Source organism: Garra rufa, chromosome 3, assembly GCF_049309525.1.
Source record: "Garra rufa chromosome 3, GarRuf1.0, whole genome shotgun sequence".
Classification (NCBI taxonomy): Eukaryota; Metazoa; Chordata; class Actinopteri; order Cypriniformes; family Cyprinidae; genus Garra; species Garra rufa.
In genome coordinates this window covers 52,999,745-53,027,458 of record NC_133363.1, presented here as the reverse complement: position 1 = coordinate 53,027,458, position 27,714 = coordinate 52,999,745, and the positions used below count along the sequence as shown (strand labels likewise).

Below are 27,714 nucleotides of genomic sequence, written 5' to 3'. Positions count from 1 at the left end.
TGTTTTTTAACTTTTATTTCATCACTTTTATTTACACATTCTGCATCACAAAGTATATTCCCTTTTTGTCATCCTTGCCTTTTTCACAAGCTCTTAATTTTGTGTCCTTTAATCTTGCCTCCTCCACAGTCCAAACGCGTTTGTGTCATTCAGTCTCAACATCTCACTTTCCACACGGCGGCTGTTCCTCTCAGTCAACCGGCCCTTGGAAGATGAGTTTGATGTGGCCTTGTTCCCCAGTCAGCCATGTTCCACAGAAAGGACAAGCAGCGTGGAAGGCATGCGTTCCGTGCGGCAGTGGGATCTGACTCCAGCCTTGCACCGTCTTTTCCGAGCACACGTGACCACAGGGGCAGAACGCATGTGTGGGTGGCCCTGCGTCTAGGTACAGACCCCCTTCGCATCCAAGCCAGAGGGGCACGTAGGGACCCACCCCTCTGCACATGGGACACTCTCGGTCTCCTGTGGTGGCCGGAGCTGTGCCTCCACCCCCGGTTAACGCCAACGCAGACGATCCTGCTTTTTCTTTACGAAAGCCCCAGTTGTGGTAGCCGTGCACGTGGCCACAGTTCATATAGACCCAGGGCTGTTTCTTGTCGATGGTGGCACGCTGTGCCAGGCTGGGAAAGGCGAGAGTGTTGAAACCCACGGGACACTGAGGACGGGCAGCGTTCAGTTCCTGGCGTAGAGACTCAAGTTGTTTGAGAGTCGGGGTGTGACGAAGACCGCTAGGGGTCCGCCAAAGCAGAGTGGCCCCGCAGAGATCGATGAGAGAGCCATCCTGCAGCATGTTTGACTCGTTCTCTACCTGTGAGGTAAAACACACACAAGCAATCACTTAAAATATTCAGCAATATGTCATCTGTTGTGTTTCACAGAAAAAAGAAAGTCCAAAAAGGTTTGGATTGACATGAGGGTGAATAAATTATGACAGAATTTACATTTTTGAGTTTCTGAAATTGAAGGTAGTGAACACTGACGCTTAGATCCAATTCAAATTTGTATGTAAGAAAGTACAAGTTGACAGTAGCTTTTAGCTAGAAAAGCAAATTTTGTGGGGCTTTTTTGGGCTTTTTACCTTTAAAAAAAGTTAAAAAAGATGACATTTGAAAGCTTGATGTTTTCAAGTTTATATGCCTTAAGAACATAAAGATGTTTGAAATGACACCTAAATTTTGGTTTATATACACTACTGCTCAAAAGTTTGGGTTCAGGAAGATTTTTTAGGCGTTTAAGCACATAGCGCTGAAACCCTATTGTAATTGTTAGAATGGCCAAGGACCAGCAATCTCCACGTAAAACTGATCGGGCAGACCAAACTGTAAGTTGTAGAGACTTGAAACTTGGAGGGATGGATGTACTCACATCGTCTACAACATCACCAAGGCTTATCCCAATCGACCTTACAGGAGCGATACAGTGATCAAAAGTACAAAAAAAAAAATCACTTATAACTCCCAAACCATTAGATGCAGGCTCAAGTGTCTTATGTCGTTGGAATCAAAGACGAAAGCACGCCCTGGATTCGTCTGTCACCCTGGCAAAATTTGCGAACTAGTCCTAGGCTTTTCACCTAATCGGAACCAAACCAGTGCAGGAAAATTCTCTGGAGAGTGAATATCAATAATTATAAAAAAAAGAAGAACTTTTGACTCTCCGTCGCAAAGGGATGCCAAAACGTTCGAAAGGGGCAGGGCCGCCTTTACTAAAATGACTATAACTTTTGAACAAATCTTTGCCAGACTCACAACGCGTATGTAAGAGCTGAATCTGAGGTCATGTGAAAAAAGTTGCGGAGCTTGGCCACTTGGTGATGCTATAAGAGGGAAAAAAAAACATGAAAATGGCCATAACTACTTGACCATTTGTCCTGTCGACATGTAAATTGGTACACAAGGTCTTGGTCCAAAGTTCCGCAAGTGGCTCTAATAGAATGATGAGAACGAAACTCGGTGGGCCTGTTTGACTCTCATCCCTACAGGTCTGTGAGGGGCGATGCCACATTTTTCAAGGGCATAAACAATTGTATATTGCGCAGTTTTCCACACATATTCGTATCAGGCGATAGACCTCCTCATTCTGAACAACTTTGCCTCTAGAGCCACTGTTGTCAATCAAACCGTTTGTTAAATTATTGAGAAAATGTAAAAAAACTACTTTTGTGAACTAGTCCTAGGTTTTTCGCTCAATCTGAAAAAAAAAAACAAAAAAACACTGAAGCACAATTCACTGGACTCTCTAGGTCAATAATTATCAAAAAATGTTTTTGGAATTTACCCTTTTGGAGGCTATAACAGGGTTGTTTAGAAAAGGGACCTGTCCGAATATACTCAAAAGCCTATAAAGCCTAAACGAAAACTCAAAACTTCACAAAGCCTGGTGAGCACATGCGACAGGTGATTCTAAACAATAAAATTATTACAATAAAAAAGCTTTCTCTGTTTGAAAATATTTTAAATTGTAATCAATTCCTATGATTGTAAAGCTGAATTTTTATCAGTCACTACTCCAGTCTTTACTGTCACATGATCCTTTAGAAATCACTCTAATATGATGATTTGGTCCTCAAGAAATATTTCTTATTATTATCAATGTTGAACAGCATTTACTTACCCTATCGCTTACTTGAAATAGAAATGTTTTGTAATATTATAAACATCTTTATTGATTTATTGATATATTTATCTTTACTGATCAATTATATGCTTCCTTGCTAAATGAAAGCATTAAAGTGCCCCTATTATGCCTTTTCAAATATGATATTTCATGTAGTGTGTCATGTAGCTGTATGTGAACATAAACTATCTGCAAAGTTGTGACGCCGACAGTGCACTATAAATAAAGTTTTTGTCTATCAAAAAAAAGAGTCGGCTCACATTCGCCTAAACGAGTCGTCAGCAATTCGAATCTTTTTTCTGTAACGGCCACACGTCACGAGCTACACATTTGCGTAATGTCCGCCCACGTTCAATTTCGCGAACAACTTGCCCGCCCACAAACAGTAGGCCTACCATTTTCACGTGGATTACATCATGCCAAGAAGACGCCCTGCGCTGTGACAGCCTGTGCGAGTGAATTTGTTTTATATGCCCTTCCGAAAGATGAAACTATCAGTGGTTAACATTAATTTTTTCAACACCTCAGCAGTCCAATTCCAATCTTGTGTTGTGTTCGCGTCATTTTACTGATGACTGCTTTTCTAATCTTGGGGAGTAACGTTACAACGCGAGATTCACCAAACGCTTGGTTTTAAAAAATGGATCAGTGCCCAGTTTATTTGGACCGGCTTGCTCCTCTGAACTTCTACCTGTAAGTATGATTAATAATTGTATTTTCTAGCGATCGTTCAAAATACGTCTTTGTGTACGTTATGGTGTGTAACAACCCCGCACATGTCTTGGTAACCGGCTAACTTGCGTTTCTGTAGTTCTGTTGTTCAGCTGTGAGTGCAATGTAGTCTAAAAAGTCTTGTGATTGATGCAGCTTGACTGTCTGTCTGCCTTATTAGTTTAAGTAATGATAATGATAAACGATGGCTTAACGCAGTGTTATGGATTGTACAGTGTTGAAGTTCACAACGTAGAGGTGTGCCCGGTTCGCTTACAAAAGCAAATTGCAAACACTTTCCACAGTTAACATATCCACTGAGAAACGTCCTGCTCCGGTCGTGCTTGCAAAACAGTTTCTTGTCGATGTGACACTTCAACCGTTTCATCGTCAGACTCCGGCTCGAATTGATAGGGTAAAATCGAGGCTATCTTTTCTATGCATTAACAGGTCTCCGCAGCTGTCATTCAGTTATGCCAATGGGCGTTTCGTTTTGTGCTGTAGCGGTAGACCAATCCAAAAGGACTGCACCATCTGACCAATCACAGCAGTGAGGGCTCACGGAAAGGAGGGGTTTAGAGAGACTGATTCTTCGAACTGCTTCAAACGAGTCGTTTACGAATCATTTAGAAACGGGGTAAAAATAAATCTAATTTTGGAGAAAACTAAAGTGTTTTTTGAACTTGCATACATGTAAACCTGTTTTAAGAGACTATTACAACAATATTAACTACCTTTAAAATGGCATAATAGGGGCACTTTAATTTCTTTCTATAAAAACTAGTGGTGGGCCGTTATCAGCGTTAACGTGCTGCGTTAACGTGAGACTCTTATCGGGCGATAAAAAAAATATCGCCGTTAATCTATTCTCAAAGTTGGGTTGGGAGCTGGGTCTATACTACGCAAGCTATGATGACTTTCACCTTGATATTTTAGCGCGGATGTTTACCTAGCTGAATTGCACTGTAGGGGGCGAGAACGAGTCTTTGAACCTGTGTGTATGCCTACTGTGAAATTACCACTTCAAACGAGACGTGCTAACATGGATGCAGCTATGAAGCCGCCAGGTTTGTTTCAGGGCAGGGGCTTTGCTAGACTCTTTTTACTGGGGCACATGCCCCAGTGAAAATCTGCTGTGCCCCAGTAAAATCTCAAATTTGAGTTGTGTGTTGTAAATAGGGCTGGGTATCGTTCCAAAATGTTTGATACCGATACCGATACCCTGAATTCGATACCGGTTCCGAACGATACTTTTTTCGATACTTTTATTTTAAGAAATGTATTTTAACAAGATTACAACACTTTTTCAGGATGTTTGTGACACTTCCACATCAGGCTTATCTCTAAGACCAATAAAGGAACAAAAGCACAAAATGAACAAAGTGTAGTTAACACAATTTATCAGTGAATGTTTTTTAATGAAGCTCAAACAGTTTTAACTCAATCAGATTTAAGTATTTGTGAGGCTCACTGCTGCTTAAAGGTTTAGTTCACCCAAAAATTTAAATTCTGTCATTAATTATCTACAAATGAATTAGTTTGGATTTAATCCAAGAGCTTTCTGATCCTCCCATAGATAAATATTTGAATAAAGTTATTTTTGTTTACTTTGCACACAGAAGTATTCTCGCAGCTTCATATAAATATGATTGAACCACTTATATCACATTGACTTATTTTGACTATGTTTTTGGTTCCTTTCTGGGCATTGAAAATGCATATCCAGTAAATATAGGAGGATCAGAAAGCTCTTGGATTAAATCCAAATGATCTTCATTTGTGTTCTGAAGATAAACAAAGGTCTTATGGGTTTGGAACAACATTAGGGTGAGTTATTAATGACAGAATTAAAATTTTTTGGTGAACTAACCTTTTAAGATCACCTGAAATCACTCAACAGTTCTTCTTCAGAAAAATTAGCATGTAGCACCGATATTGATTCTTCATGGTCGATTTTGATTGCTGATGTTTTACAAGCAAATGGGCTGATTCTGAAAGCCTTTTTTAATATATTTATTTTACACCTTAAGCAAGGGACAAGAATGAATGATAATATGAGTACATGAACTAGATGTTTATTTTCTCTATTATAGGTACAGCCATTTAAATTAGAGGCAGCCACTGCATTTAGATTAAAATCGAAATAAATGACAAAATATATTATAAATAACAAAAAATAAACGACACAGTTCTTTCTTAGTCGTGTAGACCTTAAATACAGCCATAATCATAGGCTACTCTTTCAAAATTCAAAGTGCAAACAGAGACCGAATCTTCAAGCATGATACAGAGCTATAGACAACTACACAACTTATTATAGCACACATACTATAACAGCTTCGATATTTGATGTAGCCTAATTTGCGCACATTGGGGAGTCGTTCTCTAAACGGGGGGTATTAAAATTGCTTTAAATGCGTGTGCGCGTTTTACTTTTGGTTTCGTTTTAACGATCCCGCGAAACTCGGCGGTGCTGAGCGTGCATTCTACAATACAAGAGATTACTTTAACAAAACCTTTTGAAAGTGGGAGGACACAAACGGGATTTTGAAAAGCGTGTCCCCAGTGAAAATTATGCCCCTGCGTGAGTGCAACTCTGCCGCTGAGTTATCATTTGATGTGAATGTATGTCGCGTTGTACCTATACTGAGACTATATTGAGACTGAGGCGCCAGAATTGTATCCGACAGAATGTGTCTGGTGTTTTCTCATATTTGACGTGTTGCCAGTCTTGGACCGGATAACCTTTTTACAAATATTGCATCGCACGGTCAATATTGCTGTCAATATTGGCATAATGTAGCAATACTTTTGATCGCTTAAACATCGTTTGCGTTAAATATATGCTATGCTTTAAAGTATAGTGTACATTACAGCCTAAGATTTGACAAGCTCTGGGTGAGTGGGCGTAACCGCTGTAAACTATTGATTTTCAAGGCAGCCTCTCCGCAGCTAATCACCAGCATTTGATCCAGGCACGTTAAAGATGCCGCACGTTTTCTAGCTCACTGACGTTGACAAGATTATACCCTTGGGTATCGAAATTTGGTACCGATGAAATGATTTTTTCGATACTCGATAGTATCGAGACAATTCGGTCGGTGCTTAAAAATGATCGAACTCGATACCCAGCCCTAGTTGTAAATGCAATTGTCAAGCAGTTTGTGATGCATTTTGGAAACAGGAGATGAGCCCCTGGTCTAATGCGCCACCTGGCTTGAGAAACCCATTCTCAAAGACTTACTTTTAGTCATTATTTGGGTAGCACACATATTCTGAATGCCTTCAGCCTTCAATGATTAATCTAGATTAATTCCAAGATTACAGTGAGATTAATCTAGATTAAAAAAATTAATCTATGCCCACCACTAATAAAAACATATTGACCCAAAACTTCAACAGCAGTGTATTTATCATATTTAATAAATTCACTTTTGTCAACATGATGGAAAAACACTATCTGTGTTAAATTTCTGAAATATATTTCACTAAATTCAGTTTCATGTGCGATGTGGCCAGTGAAGAAATTAGCAGTTTTATAAGTTTCAACCACAGATGTCCACAGAGAAGCCAGGATTCTGCAGTATACCTTTGACATTTTTTTTTACTAGCCGCTTCATTACCGAGACTAAAGCAAATTCTCACCAGTTTTCCTCTCTGCTGGGCGGACCGTGTCTCTCGAAGGGCGAAAACGTTCCCACATACTGAGATCTCCCTCCACACCCCTGGAGCGGGTTCAGATACGAACTCCCCTGCTGGGTGCATTACCAGCACCCCATTGGTTGTGAGTCCATCCATCAAACCATCTGAGGTCCTCCATTTAGCAGCTCGCTCCTGGAAATCAAGCATATCAAAAGCATTTTACTAATCTCTACAGTATCAGGATGAACTCACAGCGAGATCAAAACATGTTGCAGCTTACTGTCAGATTAATATCGGTTCTCTTTTAATGTACACGTATGTTGTGTGTTATATAATAAATCACTGACTAACCGAGTTTAGAGGATTATAATGTACAGACAGACACTGTACGCTTTCCGTTTATAGCTACTAGCTATTACACAACACACCTACTACTTGGAGCTGCATTATACAGTGGGAGTCTGAAATATTTATACCCGACTAGAATACAGTATCCATTCTTTCTCTCTCGTTCGCTTTCCTCCTCCACAGAACAGCAGTGGGCAGAGAGCCTGTCAAGGACATTTGTATGAGGCCGTAGCTGTGCGTTGATATGTCATGCATCACTGCCAGCTACTGGACCATTACTATCCTTCAGGTGTCTGTGTATTTTTAAAAGCGTAGATCTCCACTATTGAGTAAGCTACTATCAAGGTCAAAGCAAATATTAAGGTCACTATTTGAAAAGGTCTTGAATGAAAGAGTACAAACAGTAATGCATTAAAGTAGTGCTCCATTCAAAGTCCAAAGTCAAAACTTTCATTGCTGAGTGTATGAAAGATTATGCATAAATCCATATCTTCTCAGAAGGTTCACCCAAAATTAAAATTCTGTCAGCATTTACTGACCCTCATGCCATTTTTATCAAAATTACACTGACTACACCGAACAAAGAAGTTCTTAAAGAGATCACCCAAAAATGAAAATTCTGTCATTATTACTCACCTTCATGTCGTTCCAAACCCGTAAGACTTTTGTTCATCTTTGTGTGAAAACAAGTTAAAATATTTTTGATGAAATTCGAGAGCTTTCTGACCCTGCATAGACAGCAATGCAACTACCATGTTCAAGGCCTAGAAAGGTGGTAAGAACTTAATTAAAATAGTCCATGTGACATCAGTGGTTCAACTGTAATGTTATGAAGCTATGAGAATACCTTTTGTGTAATTTCTTCTTTTTCGTGTCAGACTCTGCTACATGTTCAAGAGAGTATGTATGCTTCGTGCTACTGTTGTGAACGTGCGTCGAAAATTGATACAGAAGAGAAGAAATTGTTGAATATTGCTGTTATTTTTTTGTGCTCGTGGATAAAAATATATTCTCGTAGCTTCATAAAATTACAGTTGAACCACTGATGTCAGATGGTCTATTTTAACCATGTCCTGACTACCTTTTTGGGCCTTGAACGTGTCAGTTGCATTGCTGTCTATAGAGGGTAAAAAAGGCTCTTGGATTTCATCAAAAATATCTTTTTGTGTTCTAAAATGAAAGAAGGTCCTGTGGGTTTGGAACAACATGAGGGTGAGTAATTAATGACAGAATTTTCATTTTTGGGTGAACTATCCCTTTAAGCATCTCACTTGTGAAAAGCTCCATAAGATGCTTGCTGTTTGTTATGAATGATATGCATCTGCAAAATTCAGCATTTTTTTTTTTTATCTGCATGTTTTTGTTTCACTGAATGATGGATGGTTTTATCTGCTTTGAATTTTTTGTTTCTGAATGAACAGAGATTTTACAGTGAGCTACACTGAGTATGTTTACACTGATGTTAATATCAGTCTATGATGTAAAATGAACCTATTAATGTTGTAAATATAGATTTACTGTATGTAATTAGTCGTGTTTGCTTAGGCAACAAACCTGTATAAACAAACCCTTTACACTAAATAATTCATCAAACACTCTTTGTACTGTGGATTTGTACGCAATAATATTCAAATAATGCTTGTTGAAGAGAGGTGATATACTTTTCTAATAAATCCCACTTGCAGTTTTTTGTCATTAGACTATGAACCGATAAAAAATTAGAAATATATTCACTATAGCAATGTCCAAGATATTTACTTATTTGCTTTCCAAGTCTAGACATCTAAATGTTTAGATTAATAATTTAATTTATTAGTTTTATTAAACACTGGCTGTGAAAAGTGTATTTATATATACAGTCAAACCAAAAATTATTCAGACACCAGATTTTTTTGATATTTTTTTACTAGTGGGGGCAGGACACTATAGTTCATTTATGTAAGTAAGGATAGCAAAATAAAGTAAACTGTGACACATTATACCCAAAAATTCTTCATACAGTGGACTACCTGAAAAATTTATAAACATTTGGGACCAAAAATTATTCCGACACTTTGACCTGACCATGTTTTGCTTAAGTGGTTTTTCTTTAATTGCTAATGCAAACTTTTTACACCACAGACTGAACAAAATTCAGCATTGCTTGGTAATTGTTCAAAAAAGTTGTGTAAATATTGTCATACTAACATAATTTTTGGTTGATTGTAATCAATTACATACCTTTCTATCAAAGTTATCTGACATTATCATTATGAATTTGTTCTTGTCATATTTTATTACCTTTTTTTTAAATGAGTGTTTTCTATTTTAATATATTTTAAAATGTAATTTATTCGCGTTATGCAAAACTGAATTTTCACTCCAGTCTCTAGTGTCACATGATCCTTCAAAAATGATTCTAATATGCTGACTTGGTGCTTAATTATTATTGCCACTCACTTATGAAAAATGGTTCTTATTATAATTGTATTTAATTCTATTTAACATATTAACATTTTTTATATTGATATTCCCAGGTTTTATATGACATACAGCAACCATACAGGGATTCCCTCGCAACCAAGCATCCCAGTATCGACAACTTCTGCACAGGTAAGAACCACTTACATTTTTCAAAAAAATGTACAAATCTTGTTATATCCAATAAACAAACCACTTTGTTTGACATTCCACGTGGATGTACTGTAAACTGATTCTTTTGGCTTGTTAAGGCAATATAAACAGACTTTAATAGGCAAAACAGCAGGAAAATAACGTGTCCTTTTCCAGCGTGTTGCTTTTTTGATGTCAGTGTAAATAATCCTATTGCGCTGTGTTGTCTTGTTCTGTACTTTGGCAAAGATTCTGCATTAGTAAACGCGGCTATGACTCAATAGCTTGTTATGACTCACCCCAAGGAAGATGTTTTTGGAAGAGTCAAAGCCCGCTGCATATATTCGTGCTGTGTAGGGAGCACTACGCTCACACATGATGCGGCAAGCGTAGCGGGAGATCGTGCTCTGGGCCGACTGTCCTCCCTCTCCATTCGCGCCCCCCTGCCCCTGTCCTCCACTGCCACTGCTCGCTGTGTCTGTCACCACAAAGTCTATCATGCTCTCTGTGGAACGGCCAATCTGTAGACACATTAACAGCCAGAGTAAGTGAGATATCAAAGCATTAGTTCACTCAACAATGATACAATTTTATTGACTACTCTTCCTCATGATGTTCTCAACCCGTATGACTTTCATTCTTCCACGGAAGACAAACAAAATATGTTAATGTACTGGCTGCTCATCACCCATTCATTGTCATTTCAATGGAAAAATGTACAATGGATGCACAGTCACTACCAGTCAAAAGTTTTTGAACAGTAAGATTTTTAATGTTTTTTATATAAGTCTCTTTTGCTCACCAAGCCTGCATTTATTTGATCCAAAGTACAGCAAAAACAGTACAATTATTAAATGAAAATTTAAAACTGTTTTCTATTTGAATATATTTTAAATTGTAATATATTACTGTGATTTCAAAGCTGAATTTGCTGCTCAAAGAAACATTTATTATTATTATTATTATTATTATTATGTTGAAAACAGCTGAGTAGAATTTCTTTGGTTTCTTTGATGAATAGAAAGTTCAAAAGAACAGTATTTATTTGAAAATCTTTTGTAACATTATAAATGTCTTTATCATCACTTTTGTTCAATTTAAAGCATCCTTGCTAAATAAAAGTATTCATTTCTATAATTTCTTCCCCCCCCCCCCAAAAGCTTTAGTACATAATGGTACATAATGTTACAAAAGCTTTTTATTTCAGATAAATGCTGATCTTTAGATATTTCTATTCATCAAAGAATCCTAAAAAAATTACTTTTTTAAATATTGATGATAAAAATAATAATAAATGTTTCTTGAACAGCAAATCAGCATATTTGAATGATTTCTGAAGGATGATGTGACACTGAAGACTGGAGTAATGATGCTGAAAATTTAGATTTAATCACAGGAATAATTTACATTTTAAAATATGTTCAAATAGAAAGCAGTTGTTTTAAATAGTAAAAATATTTCACAATAAAATAATAAAATAAATAAAAAAACATTAAAAATCTTACTGTCCACTTTTGACTGGTAGTGTACACTACCCTTAAAGTTTGGGGTCAGTAGGATTTATTTATTTATTATTATTATTTGTTTGGTTTTGGTTTGAGATATTAAAATGTATATTCAGAAAGGATACATTAAATTGATCACAAGTGACATTTATAACATTACAAAAGATTTCTATTTGAAATAAAAGCTGTTCTTTTGAACCTTGTATTCACCAAAGAATCCTGAAAATCTGTTTTCAATGACAGTTTTGCCATTACAAAAATTACATTTTAAAATATTGAAATACATATTTCACAATATTATACTGTATTTTTTTAATCAAATGAATGCAGACTTGGTGAGAATAAGATACTTAACTGACCCTAAACATTTGAATGGAAGTGTATATACCATATTGACTATAATTTGTTGTTTGTATTTTTGGGTTTCAGTCAGAAATGATTGTTGAGAACCAAAGACATTTTGCATCACTGAGGCCAGAAATATAGGAAGGTATTCCTATTCATTCATGACAAAGACAGTATGCTATATAAATTTCCATTCATTTGCGTGTTTAACGAACGTAATAATGAGATTTAAACAGGCAGCTAAATGAAGGAATCCTCTCTAATATGATGCTTTACTCACCTGAAACATGTCAGTGTTGGGGTCATGTGTATATTCCACTATAACAGAATGACTCCGGGACAGTGTGTAGGATATGCTGTGCTGGCTTTTGTTGCTTAGGGCCTGCAGAGACACACACACACATATATACAACTCTTCGACTAATGGCCTTTGTTGCATCATTCATCCCTTAACAAGTCAGAGGAACATAAGGTACTTTCAGGTTCCCTAACCTTATGCAATAGACTGGCAAAACACTCAGTCGGTTGCGATGTTATGCAATGACTCTCACAGAAATTAGTGGGTGGGTCAAGAGGACACTTATGTTGGAATAGATTTCATATTTTTTGGAATCCGTGAAAAAAACTGTTTTAGATGAAGTATCTTGTCCTGTCAATTATTTGCATTAAAGAAACACTTTCAGAACAAATATCTACAGAAAATGTACTCACCCCCTTGTCATCCAAGATGTTCATGTCTTTCTTTCTTCAGTCGTAAAGAAATTATGTTTTTTGAGGGAAACATTTCAGGAATTTTCTCCATATAGTGGACCTCTATGGTGCCCCAAGTTTGAACTTCCAAAATGCAGTTTAAATGTGGTTGTAAACAATCCCAGCCGAAGAAGACGGGTCTTATCTAGCGAAACAATCTGTTAATTTTTCCGTTTCACTAGATAAGACCCTTATTCCTTATCTGGGATTGTTTAAAGCTGCATTTAAACTGTATTTTGGAAGTTCAAACTTGGGGCACCATAGAAGTCCACTATATGGAGAACATTCCTGAAACGTTTTCCTCAAGAAACATAATTTCTCTACGACCGAAGAAAGAAAGACATCTTGTAAATTTTTGTTCTGGAAGTGAACTAATCCTTTAAGACAGAGACATTTAAATTGTAAGGAATTTATGCAAATGCTGTCACCTTTGATACCAGAGGCGTGGAAACGTTGTGGATGACATCAGGTTTGACGCCGTTGGCTTTGGGCCGTTTGTAAAGGGCCAGCCGACTCCTCCTGCGGCCCTTGTCCCCGCTAGCTAGCGAACCATTGTGCCTGCATGTAATCAAACCACAATAGTCCTTAGTGAATGCTTTGAACAATGAAGAATGAATTAATCAAAAACACATTTGCTGCTTAATTTAGAAGCAGCACCTCACCCGCTGACTGATTTTGATAGAGCTGACAGATTGAGGACAGACTGTTGTCTCGGGGATGACAAAAACTAGGCAATACTTGTTTTCACTTAAGAGCATTGGCGTGTACTTAAAAATAATTAAATGGCATTAATCTATCTCTCCGTCGATACTATGACAGGAGTCATGAGCCCTCCACAAAATGGCTGATGCAGGCCTCTTGGAGGCTGTCAATGAGGAGGCGAAGCCATCTTATAATTCATCTAGACAACGATCAATAGTCCAGACACTTAAATGAGCTCTCTCTATCTCCTTTTTATCTCACTGGGAGGCAGTCTTTTTCACATTTTTAGAGTTTTTTTTTTTGTTTTAGCTGTAGTATCTTGTGATAAAAACAGCCTTTAAATGCAAATTTTTGTCTATTTTACTGAACTAGAATACTTAGTGCCAGATTTATAAACAGCTTGCGCCAGCGCAAACCCATTTTTGGCATTAAAAAACTACTGTCAGGATTTACTGAAGACACATAGTGAAAAAAATTGTGATGAAAAGGCGAGGACACATTTTTTTATTGTGGCTAAACTTACTCATATGTGACCCTGGACCACAAAACCAGTCATAAGGTTAAATTTGACAAAACTGAGATTTATACATCATATGAAAGCCCAATAAATAAGCTTTCTATTGATGTATGGTTTGTTAGGATAGGACAATATTTGGCCGAGATACATATATTTGAAAAAATTAAAAAGACTGAGAAAATCACCTTTAAAGTTGTCCAAATTAGGTTCTTAACAATGCATATTACAAATCAAAAATTACATTTTGATATGTTTATAGTAGGAATGTATTCTTAATGATTTTTGGCATTAAAAGAAAAATCAAAAATTTTGACCCATGCAATGTATTTTTGGCTATTGCTACAAGTATACCCCAGCGACTTAAGACTGGTTTTGTGGTCCAGGGTCACATATACGCATTTGTAGGAGTTTCCCTTTATGTAGGAACTCCACCATTATTAACACCCAGAAAAGCAAGTCTTAACTCATTTTGAGTTTGTGTTTTTAGTTATTACCAGCACATAATTATGATCGCCTCTGTTTGTTTGTGACTAATTTCAGCTGCTTTTGCAGCCTGATTGCATTGGTCATTATGGAAATTATCTGGCTGCGTCCGTGCACGTTCATTTTGCGTACAGTTTATCCCCCTAGAACTTTCCACTCCCATTGCCACTTTCTGTGGGATTGCATTCTCACGCTAATTTGCCCTGTTTAGTAATCTGGCCATTGGTCTCTAAAACATTGTTTTAATTGGTGATAATTTGCTAAATAACACTACTTCATTTTCTGTTCAAATGTAAGTTGTCACATGTGACCTTGGACCACAAAACCAGTCTTAAGTAGCATGGGTATATTTGTAGCAATAGCCGAAAATACATTTTATGGGTTAAAATTATCGATGTTTCTTTTATGCCAAGAATTATTAGGATGTTAAGTAAAGATCGTGTTCCATGAAAATATTTTGTACATTTCCTACTGTAAATATATCAAAACTTAATTTTTGATTAGTAATATGCATTGCTAAGAACTTTATTTGGACAACTTTAAAAGCGATTTTCTCAATATTATGCACCCTTAGATTCCAGAGTTTCAAATAGCTGTATCTTGGCCACATATTGTCATATCCTTACAAACCATACATCAATGGAAAGCTTATTTTTTCCGATATTTATAAAAAATTGACACTTATGACTTATGGTTTTGTGGTCTAGGGTCACATATTATGTTTATGTTTTGGATGTAGTGTAGCTGATTATATCATATACATTTCTATTAAAAAGTTTGGGGTTGGTAAACTTTTTCAAATAATCTTTTTATACTTACCACAACTCCATTTATTTGATAAAAAATACAGTAAAATTGTAAGATTGTGGCATTTTTCAGTATTTAATTTCAATTATTTTAAATATCTATTTTCTATTGTAATATATTTTCAAATATAATTTATTCCTGTGTTGCAAAGCTGAATTTTCGCCATTTTTTCTCCAGTCTTCAGTGTCACATGATCCTTTAGAAATCATTCTAATATGTTGATTTGCTGCTCGAGAAACATTTAGTTTGATCAAAGCTAAAAAGATCTGTTCCATGATGTTTTTAAGGATTTTTTTGATGAATAAAAAGTAAAAAAAAAAAAAAAACTTTTACTGTTAAAATAAAAATATTATAAATATATTGATTAAAAAAACTGCATTTAAAATAAAGTCTATACTGTCACTTTTTTATCAATTATTATCTGTAGACGAAAACTTGAAACTGAAGATATCATTTTTAACATGTTTTTTTTTCCTTAAGAGGTTAGTTCACCTAAAAATGAAAATTAGCCCATTATTTACACGCCCTCAAGGCATCCTAGGTGTATAATATGAAGAGTTCAGATGCAAAACCCTCTCAAAGCCACCTCAGTCAAAAATGAGATAATGATACAGAGTGAATGCTCTCAACACATTATATGTCCATCAAATACTTTTACTTCAAACTCACTAAAATCCTAGCCTCAGCCCAAACAGAAGTAATGGTACTTAGGTAGAGACCTATACATAGGAGCCTGATAAAAATGCTTATTTTAAAGAAATACGTCAGATTGATTTAGAGGCATTTGCATCTGAACTCTTTATATGACTTCCTTCTTTCAGACGAATACAATTGGAGTTATATTAAAAATTGTACTGCTCCTTCAAGCTTTATAATGCAATGGGTGAGTGTTTCTCTTCATCAGTCCAAAATAAGTCCAATAAAGCGCATTCATCCATATTAAAAAGTGCCTCACATGGCTCCGGAGGGTGAGTAAAGGCCTCCTGTAGTTTTTGTAAGAAAAATATCCTTATTTAAAACATAATAATCACTTAAATCTTTAAAAGTTGTATATGGCAGCAACTCAAGAAGCATGAGGTTGGACGTCGGTGTAGCGCATGCGCTTGTGAATCTCGTAAAAACCAAAGTTTATTTACAAAAAAATTCTTCTCTTGGCTTATATCGAAATCCTCCGAAATTTTTATTTACATATCCTCGTTTTGTAACTCTAATTCGTGAACTTTGCTTTGATCTCACCAATGCGTGTCCGCATTCGCCACTTCTGAGCGGCGCATGTGCAATGCCAACATCATACGTCATCTGCCCAGAGCTGCTTTATTGTACAACTGTTAGCGCAAAATAGAGAAAAGTGATTATTACGTTTTAAATATGGATATTTTTTATTATTTTTTTCTTACAAAAACGCATTGATTCACTACAGGAGGTCTTTATTCACCCCCAGGAGGAGGCACTTTTTATAATGGATGGATGCGCTTTATTGGACTTGTTTTAGACTGATGAAGAGAAACACCCACCCACTGCATTATAAAGCTTGAAGGAGACAGAACGAAAGAAAGAAGTCATATACACCTAGGATGCCTTGAGGGTGAGTATATAATGGGCTTATATTCGTTTTTGGGTGAACTAACCCTTTAATAGTAGTGCGAAATGGAAAAGAAATGACATGTAACACTTTTGTGAAAGATACAAACACCATTATGTGCTTCTTGTAGCTCAAGGGTTAAACCCACTTCCCCTCTTGGCACTGGAAACATTCATCGCTCTGCTCTGCTCTATGACTGTGTGATTTGAATGACATCTTTGTTGGCAGTCAAATGAAGTGTTTTGCATCCGCAGCTGAAATCTAAAGATAAGTCAGGAAAACCAGCCGCAGGTACACTGGGGGAGACAATTGGCCCGGATGACGTGGCGTTCATTCATCTGCGAGAAAAGATGGTAATTAAAGTCATATTTATTTGAGGGGTAATTTTACCCTTGAACTCCCACTGAACTCCTGCATTCAGCAAAACGCTGGCTGAGTGGAGGAGCTGTAATTTAGATAAATGGGTTTTCACAAATCGGACGGTATCGTACAGTTCTAATGTGTGTGAACCTGAATGATGATAAACTCAATGCTGCTGTTGTCAAAGGTTTCGTTTATTCATAACTAAATATGGTCAGATGCAAGATATTAAATACTTAATAATCAGCAACATTTGCATATTTATTGGAATCGTTTTGTGATTTTGTTTCTTTGCAACAATGAATATTCTGGACTTAATAAGCTCCAATAACAAAATTTGTGGCATAATAATCATTAATTATTTAATCATTAATCATTTTGATTACCATTGTAACAGACTGTGGAAGTTTAAGGCAAGACAGTACAAGTTTGGAAGCTTGCATTTTAGATAAAACAGTTAAATGAAAAAAAGTATATTATTTGAGTTGTCTAAACCATAATTTTTGTGTTTTAGATGGATGAATAACATCAACTTTTCATTTTCACTCATCCTTACATGCATATAATTTTTTAAAAGAATATCAGCTTTACATGATTAGTGGCTACAACTTTAATTATTAATAATTCATATTTTGTGGCTGTACTGACAGTGTGCATTTTATAATTTATTGGATTTTCCTCTTTACTTTCTGGCTTGCTTTATACCACAACATTCGCTTCAAATATTTGTAAAGCTTTTGAAGATACTTTGAATTTAAAAAGAAAAACAGCAGCACAATTGTTTTCCGCATTGATGATAATAAGAAATATTTCTTGAGCTGCAAATTACCATATTAGAATGATTTCTGAAGGATCATGTGACACTGACGACTGGAGTAATGATGCTGAAAATTCAGCTTTGTATTACAGAAATAAATTAAATTTTAAAATATATAGAAAAACTGATTTTTAAAAAAATTTATTTTATTTTACAGCATAACTCTTACTATACTTACTGCATATTTAATCAAATAAATGTAGCCTTGGTGAGCATAACAGACTTCTTTAAAGTAACCCCCCCCCCCCAAAAAAAAAAAATAAAAAATATATATATATATATATATAGTAAATATTTTTTATTAACTATTTTTTAAGTTCTGTTGTGCTATTATGAAAGAAAGAGCTACTCTGAACTATAGAAGTGTATAGAGCTTAACCTTCATCCTTTAAATATTAATATTATTCCCTCAGGGTTGTTGTGGACGTTTTCTTACCCAAGTACAATCAGCTCCCCGTACTTGATGGGCTCCTTGTCCTCAGGGCAGAGAGCATCATGGGACTGAGATCCTGAGCCCAGAGGAGGAGACGGCTGGTTCTTGTTGCATGATGGGCGCAGCTCCAGGGACGGAGGAGGGCAAAGAGCTTCGGAGCTCCCTTCCAAAACCATATCCACAAGAACGACTCACAGCTAAGAGAGAGAGAGAGAGAATGAAGGGAAGTATGTGAGATTGATACTGTTTATCAGCACATTTGCTTGTTTTCTCACGGCGAAATGACAACTTGATCTAATAAGCGCTACAGGGAGAGGAAATGGAAAAACAGTACGATTCTTATCTGCATCCCATCCCTCCCCCCGTCAGTTACTCCACCTGTAAAAACAATAACAGACGTATCACGGATCAGCTGTTATGTATTTATGTAACAGCTGATCCTGTGAGAACAGCCTGAGATAGTGTGGCTGTCTCTGCAGTGTTTTGAAGTCAACAAGCAGCCAACCATCAATTGACAACCTGTCGGGAACAGGAGATTTAACCAATCCCAGGAGAATAACAACCTCCCTGCAAACACACAGTCAAGTGCTCCAACGCAAAGGACTTCATTGTTGTTTTTCATACAGACTTAATGGAACACAGTCACAGCAGTGGCATTTCAAAGGTTCGATACTGACTGTCAGACAAATTGGTGTTGTCATTACTCTGAGTACTTAATGTGTGTTGTTTAGGCGAAAATCCATCTTTCTGTCTGTCTGTCTGTCTGTCTGTCTGTCTGTCTGTCTGTCTGTCTGTCTATCTATCTATCTATCTATCTATCTATCTATCTATCTATCTATCTATCTGTCTGTCTGTCTGTCTGTCTGTCTGTCTGTCTGTCTGTCTGTCTGTCTGTCTGTCTGTCTATCATCTGCCTGTCTATCTTTCTATCATCTGTCTGTCTATCTGTCTGTCTATCTATCTGTCTGTCTGTCTATCATCAGCCTGTCTGTCTGCCTGTCTGTCTGTCTGCCTGCCTGCCTGCCTGCCTGCCTGTCTATCTATCTATCTATCTATCTATCTATCTATCTATCTATCTATCTATCTATCTATCTATCTATCTATCTATCTATCTATCTATCTATCTATCTATCTATCTATCTATCTGTCTGTCTGTCTGTCTGTCTGTCTGTCTGTCTGTCTGTCTGTCTGTCTGTCTATCATCTGCCTGTCTATCTTTCTATCATCTGTCTGTCTGTCTGTCTATCTATCTGTCTGTCTGTCTATCATCAGCCTGTCTGTCTGTCTGTCTATCATCTGCCTGTCTATCTATCTATCTATCTATCTATCTGTCTGTCTGTCTGTCTGTCTATCTATCTATCTATCTATCTATCTATCTATCTATCTATCTATCTATCTATCTATCTATCTATCTATCTATCTATCTATCTAATCTGTCTGTCTGTCTGTCTGTCTGACTGTCTATCTATCTATCTATCTATCTATCTATCTATCTATCTATCTATCTATCTATCTATCTATCTATCTATCTAATCTGTCTGTCTGTCTGTCTATCTATCTATCTATCTATCTATCTATCTATCTATCTATCTATCTATCTATCTATCTATCTATCTATCTATCTATCATCAGCCTGTCTATCTATCTATCATCTGTCTGTCTGTCTGTCTGTCTGTCTGTCTGTCTGTCTGTCTGTCTGTCTGTCTATCTATCTATCTATCTATCTATCATCAGCCTGTATATCTATCATCTGTCTGTCTGTCTGTCTGTCTGTCTGTCTGTCTATCTATCTATCTATCATCAGCCTGTCTATCTATCTATCATCTGTCTGTCTGTTTGTCTGTCTGTCTATCTGTGTGTGTGTGTGTCTGTCTGTCTGTCTGTCTGTCTGTCTATCTATCTATCTATCTATCTATCTATCTATCTATCTATCTATCTATCTATCTACTTTTATTCTAGTACTTAAAATTACTTTATTTCAGTTAGTTGCCAAGGAACCATTTCTAATTTGCGTTAACCTTCACATCTAATATTTATTTTTGTATATTTACATTTTATTTTATTTCAGCTTTATTTCAGTATTGTTTTGGCTTGTGGAAAATATTTGTGTGATGCGTCCTCTAGTCTGCAGCGCACTAAACACGCTGTAAGTGTCTTTTTTAGATTCTGCAATTTTAAGCAGAACTGTATAATGTTCAACCAAATTAACACAACATGAAAAAAAAAACGTGTAATGCTTCTAGAGTAAAAACATTAACAGCAACTGGTTATATGTCCATTTGCTTCTTCCAGGCTCCTTTATGCAGCAAATGAATCTGAACCGAGTGCAAACCCACAGGACGCTGACTGGTTTAGAGATGACGGACAGCGCAGATGAGCCAATCGCTGCGCTATTAAGGCACTGCATGACTGTGGGTGTGCAATGGTGAGAGGTGGACTGGAGGCTGAGAGGGTGAGTAAGGAGAGGGAGGGAAACTGAGAGAGGACAAAAATAGAAATAGCATGGTGGTGCAGGTGATGGAGGGGAGAGGAGAGGAGCAGGGAGGGCCAGCGGGATGGAGAAGGGTATGTAGAGGTGTAATATACATGGAGTGCTTACAAAACAGCAGATTGTAGATAACACAAGATTACTAGGGATGAACAACCACAGTTACGAAGAGATTGCGTGTGTGTGTGTTTGTGTGTGCTGAGGTTTGGCAGAGTGATGGATTGCCTGTTCTATGCCACACACTTTCTATTCAGCCCACAACCTGGGGGAGGAACGAGGGAATGAGAGAGATATGGGAAGGGAGATCAACAGGAATGCAACAATGTGGAGTGGTGGTAAGGACGAGATGCTCCATTATGGAATGAGATCTTTCTAGACACAACAACCTTAGTGCATAGTGGCTTATTGTATAATAAATTGACAAGCAGCGTCTCTGAGCTCGAACTGTTCTCCACACATTATTGGCCAGCTTATCAATAATTCATTGGCTTCTGGTGCCTTTATTAAAAGACTTGAGTCCCACAGTGCAGGTACCTCTAATATCTTCTTTTTTTATTCCCTTCATCTCCACTTCTCAGATCACCACATTCTCCCTCCGGTCTGATTTTATGTCCTCCCTGGTTACTGTATCATCTCCCGTCACCTTCTCTCCTCATTCCCACAATCCTCTCTGCTGCCTCTGCAGCGGGGTGAGCGAGTGCGGCGCGTGAGACCGAGCGTGTGAGTGTGAGCGGGGTAGACAGAGAGCGAGTCTGCCTCATCCATCTCTATCAGGAGCCAGATGAAGTGGGTTCTAAATATACACGCACGAGGAAATGATCTCACGAATAACTTATGAGGCTTTACTCGAGTCCAGCCTTGCCAAACTTAATTCTTCAAAATCTATATCTGCTTTTCAGCAGATCATTAGCTGTTTTGCAGTTTTGTCAGTACAAATCTTGAATGCTCATACGGCTGCAAAATTTCTGTCTGCATTGTTGTTCTGTCTGCAAACAATAGTATTGGTGTTGTGCTTTCACACATCTGGCATCCTAGCAGAGTGAATTTGTATAGGTAGCAGAATAGTAGTATTGTATGCTGGAGTCAGCTCAAAGTGATGGCATCTCATAAATGCAATGATATACCATTATGTATTTATAGTGTCTACAATGGTCTGTTATTGTTTATGATCGCATGGCTCTCTGGATCACTTGCTTCTCATTGGTCAATGGGAGCAATCTGGGGTTAAATGTATTGTATTACAAGCAATTTCCTACTCAGCTAGTATGATATTTCTTAGCAGACTCTCTTCTCACATAATAAAATTGTTTTGAGATAAATTAATATTTTATGTACACTTGACAAGTAGTAAAAAATGGTGCATTTTTCACTTTAAGGATCTGTTTTTACCTGATCTTACCTTTAGTTTTGTTGGTGTAACTTTATTTGTTTAGGCTGATTTGGTGATGTTAATACATTTTCAGGTTAACATTTTCTCAGCGTATAGTTATTATTGCAAAAACTGCTTACAGATTGTACATTCTGATAACATCAAGGGTTTATTTTGCAATCACTGTCTGTTAACACTTACTTATGTATTATAGTTTGCAATAACTATTAGATATTGTTTAAAATGTCAGAGTGACTGTCAGTCTTCGTTTTCTATCTGTAAACTAGTTACCTTGTAACGTATAATTATAGATTTTAACATAACTGAATATATAATTTTTTTTTTTTTTTTTTTACTGTGATGGCAAAGCTGAATTTTCAGCATCATTACACCAGTTTATAGTGTCACATGATCTTCCGGAAATCATTCTAATATGCTGATTTGCTGCTAAAGTATTGCAAAAACTCCTTACAGTTTCTGATCATATCAAGGTTTTTATTTTGCAATAATGACGACTCACTGTATGTTAACACTTACTGATGTATTATAGCTTGGGATAACTATTAGATACGGTTTAAAATGTCTGCAGAGTGACTGTCCGTCATTGTTTTCTATCTGCAACTCTGCTTTAAAAGACAACTTTAGTCTTTAATGCCCACCAAGGCTGCATTTATTTTATCAAATATACAGTGAAAACTGCAACATTGTAAAGTATAATTATAGATTCTAACACAACTTTTTTCTATTTAAATATATATATTTTAAAATATATTTTAACCCTGTGATGGCAAAGCTTAATTTTCAGTATCATTACTCCAGTCTTTAGTTTCCTGTGATTTTTCAGAAATCAATCTAATATGCTGATTTGCTGCTAAAGTACTGCAAAAACTCCTATTTTGCAATAATAACAGACTCACTGTGTGTTAATCCTTACTTATGTATTATAGTTTGCAACAATTCGATATCGCTTAAAATGTCTGCAGTGACTGTCAGTCATTGTTTTCTATCTGTAACTCTGCTTTATAGTCTTTAATGCCCACCAAAGCTGTATTTATTTTATTAAATATACAATGAAAACGGCAACATTGTAAAGTGTAATTATAGATTCTAACACAACTGTTTTCTATCTGAATGTATTTTAAAATGTATTTTTACTCCTGTGATGGCAAAGCTTGATTTTCAGCATCATTACTCCAGTCTTTAGTCACACATGATCTTTCAGAAATCATTCTAATATGCTGATTTGCTGCTTAAGTATTTCAAAAACTTCTTACAGATTCTGATCATATCAAGGTTTTTATTTTGCAATAATAACTGACTTACTATGTTAACCCTTACTTATGTATTATAGTTTGAGATAACTATTAGATATTGTTTAAAATGTCTCCAGAGTGACTCTGTCATTGTTTCCTATCTGTAATTCTGCTATACAGTCTTTAATGCCCACCAAAGCTGCATTTGTTTTGTCAAATATACAATAAAAACAGTAACTTTGTAAAGTATATACTTATATATTTTAACATAACTATTTTCTATTTGAATATATTTTCAAATGTAGTTTACTCCTGTGACGGCAAAGCTGAAATTTTTAGCATCATTACTCCAGTTTTTAGTGTCACAATCTTTCAGAAATCATTCTAATATGCTGATATGCTGCTCAAGACATTAAATTAAAATAGAAATCTCTTGTAACTGTATACATTGTAACTGTCACTTTTGATCAGTTTAATGCATCCTTTCTGTTTCTTAAAAAAATATGTGTTTTGTGTTTTAGTACTTCACAAATTTGTTGATTTTTGCCTTGTAAATCATTAGACTAAATGAACATAATATTTGTGCACCAAAACATGATGCAAATCTCTTTTATATGCAGTACACTATGTTCTAGATTAGCATCAAGTCTATTACACTTTCTTTTAACAGTATAACACCATCTATCTGTTAGCTGAGGTCTGCTATAGACTGCGGTCTGCAGTGCAACAATGGTGCATATTGCATAATTAATGCGAAAACACCATCTATAACAGTGTTGCTCACTGTACCGTATAATGTCATTATCTCTGTCAGTGTATGTCTGTAGTCAGCTGCAGCTTGTTGAATGCCCATCATAGCTGTTGTCTGTGGCAGTGTGCTGTGAAGCCATGGTCTGCAGCAGGTGTGTGTGAGTGTGTGTGCGCGACCCATGATGGAGTGAGTGTCCTACAGTGTTGTCTGACCCCACTGCTCCTGTCTGGGTAAGCAGTGGAAAGAGCTGCAGCCACAAAAGAGAGGGAATGAGAGAAAGTGCGAGAACACGTTGACATCGTCTCCCCGTGATTGTGAAACTTGATAGTGACCTTCAGAGGCAGGGACCTCCACAGAAGCTCTATCATTTACACTCTTCCTGTTTAAACGGCACATCAGCAGTTACAAATGCACGTCAGCAAACTGGTATATGGGTCACCTATGTGACATTGCAAAGATGCTTTGTTTATAATTCGTTTTTTCAGCATGCCGATCAAGAATAAACCCTGCTAAGAGGAAATACTGTGCAGCCCATAAAGAAAGCTATGGCAATGAAATGAAAATAAGATGAATGAACAGGAATATTTTTCAAACGTGTAAACTTCAAGCATAATGGCACTACTCAAAATATTATTCCAAAAACATTACCAGTGCACACTAAACTGACATGTAATAATTATCTCACAACACAATCAAATTTAGATCAAGAGAAATTACGCTGTACCTACCCAACCTCAATAGCGTCTCATTCTCTAATTAAAAATCTGCTTCTAAGCATCAGTGTTTTTTTTACTTAAATATTTTTCTTGCCCTTAGTTAAGACATTGGGAAGAACTTTTTTTGGTTTAATTATGTTATGTTTTGCCAAACAAGAGCGATCATCCCTCTCAATATAATGAGAATTGAGCAATTTCTCCTCTCAGACTTCATCCACAATGCAAAACAATCATTTTCTTAGTCACTGTCTTGTTTTCCTTGAATCCAGATTTCCTTGACAAGCAAAATATATTATGTCTAGATTTTACTGAAAACTTTTGGGTCGTTATCCATCTCCATTCAATTTTAAGGACAGTGTGTAAAATGTTTACTGGAAATCATAATGATTAAAACTTCTGTTTTAAGGCTAATATCCATATACATCATCACATGCAGTCAAAATGTAAGAGACATCTAAACGAATGCTTCTTAATGCACATATTAATTAATGTCAGACAAGTAAATGGGAAAGATGATCTTCAGATTGATTATTCACGAGAAAAGCATGTCATTCCCACCTCAACACAAACAAATACTATAGCTTACCTATATGTTTATGAGACAAACATATTTAAAAAAAAAATCATATAGGCTGTGCTTATTGGATGCTTTTCAATTTTGTTACTTTTTCAAACAAGTTGTAAACAAACTAACAAAACTGGCTCAGCAATTATGAAAAATTTACACTAACAAAACATCCAAACAATATGCTAAATTGTGACCACAAAACCAGTCTTAGGGAGCATGGGTATATTTGTAGCAATAACCAAAAATACATTGTATGGGTCAAAATTATTATTATTTTTTATGCCAAAAATCATTAGGATATTAAATAAAGAGCATGTTCCATGAAGATATTTGGAAAATTTTCAACCGTAATTATATCAAAACTTAACTTTTGATTAGTAATATGCACTAATAAGAACTTAATTTGAACAACTTTAAAGGCCATTTTCTCAATATTTAGATTTTTTTTGCACCCTCAGATTCCAGATTTGCCAAATATTCTCCTATCCTAACAAACCATACATCAATGCATTTAGATAATAAATAAGAAAATTGACCCTTATGACTGTCCTTGTGGTCCAGGGTCATAATAACATTCTTTAGTTTTAATATTCACTCAACATTTTGTGATGTGGCTTCACCACATTGTGCAATTTAGGTTTACAACAGGCCCTGTGAAAGTCATTTTCCCATGGTCTGCTCTACAAACGTTCGAGATTATTGTACACCTCAGAAACTAATATTATAAGCAAGATTATGTAATGGCATTGCTCGTATTCTGCTCATTTACTCGAGACAGCATGACCCGTGGACCAGCCCGTGCTCTCTCAGACGACAGATTGCAGCGGATTGCGTCTCAGTAACAGCAGAACAGCATCAAAAGATTCGAATTCTAAAATCCGAATTATAATTCGATGTCTAATTCGAATTTTACGACGTAATCATTCAATACTGATTCCCCCCAGGAAATACACGCACGCATGCGAGACGCTTACTATAGATGAAATATAAAAAGTGAGGCAACAGTTTTTTAACAGCTGATTTATATGATCAAGTGTCATTGATGTAAGTATTCCCATTCCTTTTAATCCGTCTGTTCAGACTGTTCAAAATGCATATTACATATGGACGTATTACATAACGTTATCATATCAAAACCTGACCTATTTGGTATTCACCAGAATCATCACTGCAATTGTATCCCACTAGAACGATATCATTAAAATGCTCTTATTTATACTAAGCAATTTCACGGCTGCCTGAGGCCTGGGAGATACACAAGGGATTTAAGAGAAAATTAATTAATTAATAATTTAATTTATTACACCTATTATAAATTTTAAAAACACCTTTACTCCTGAAAAAATCTAAATAATAAATGATTTGCATGTAAAATAAATAACCAACTACAAATTAAGACACGCATCTATAACAGAAGACTGTTTAAGTGATAATTAAAAGAACAACATATTTAGGTGAACAAGCACGCCAAGCAAAAAACTATCCAAATACGCACCTGATGATGTTACAGACCCCTGCCTTGAATATCCTTGGCTTGTCAATCCCCGTGTGGCCTTAAAAGAGGGCGTCGTGCTGTTAATTCATCACTAGCGGTCTTAAACAGGATGGCACACGCATCACGTCGTGTGGTTTGCATTGCCACACTCCGTTGTCATCAGTTTCACGGAAGACAGCGCGGATCTTAATCCAGGAGAAGAGTGTTTTCAGCCTAGTCCAGACACTCCGTTGTCACGCCCATCTCTCCCTCTCAGTTCTCTGCCGTTAAAGAAATCCGAGGACGGGTTTTGCCCTCGCCCACATCATGCGCCTCTGCGGTTGGTCAGGGTGCCACGACACGCGTAAGCCCCGCCCCCGGATGTGAATTTACGAATCCTAATATGGTAGCGGAGTTTTTAATATTCATGAGCCAAGCCTTTGCCATTGGAACGTAAAAGCGCAACGTCAGGAGTGGGTTGTCAATATTCAGAAGCTAGGCTTCGCTATTAGAGGATTTTTTCGCTTAGATAATATTCATGAGCTAAGCGTAGGCTCCGTAGTTTCGCCTCAGGGTGGTGTTCGTGGGGTTGGCACCACATCAGTGCTGTTATATACGCGCACAGTGACGTTCGAGCGAGGCATCTGACAGCCCGCGGAATCCTCCGCATTCTCCGCACTTAGGAATACACCTGTGGAATTGTATCCGTCCTTTACACCTGTAATATATGCAGCGATTGCGCTGTCACTTTCAATGACACCTTTTAAATAAGACGACCATCTGCGCAATGATGAAATAATAGTTAATAATAGTTTTATAATAGTTTCACAACCAAAAAAAAAGAGCTAATACATGCAACTTGTTAATCTAGAGTTCTGTCTTTGT

General features: G+C 36.6%; 1 protein-coding gene across 1 annotated transcript; it reads right to left on the bottom strand.

Annotated features, from left to right (window-relative positions):
- Positions 1-27,096, bottom strand: peli3 (pellino E3 ubiquitin protein ligase family member 3). The gene is made up of 7 exons (XM_073837324.1): positions 26,851-27,096; positions 18,214-18,407; positions 12,938-13,067; positions 12,040-12,141; positions 10,209-10,430; positions 6,973-7,161; positions 1-808 (listed from the first exon to the last, which is right to left on the bottom strand). Exons 2-7 carry the CDS (start codon positions 18,384-18,386, stop codon positions 191-193), a joined length of 1,434 nt encoding a protein of 477 aa, XP_073693425.1. The 5' UTR covers positions 18,387-18,407; positions 26,851-27,096; the 3' UTR covers positions 1-190.
- Positions 27,097-27,714: the final 618 nt, after the last annotated feature.

Coding starts and splice junctions, on each gene's coding strand:
- peli3 (XM_073837324.1), bottom strand. CDS start 18,386: ATGGTTTTGGAAGGGAGCTCCGAAGCTCTTTGCCCTCCTCCGTCCCTG. Junction 12,142..12,937: donor CCACGCCTCTGGTATCAAAG/GTGACAGCATTT, acceptor GTGTCTCTGCAG/GCCCTAAGCAACAAAAGCCA. Junction 7,162..10,208: donor CCAAAAACATCTTCCTTGGG/GTGAGTCATAAC, acceptor CTTGATTTCCAG/GAGCGAGCTGCTAAATGGAG.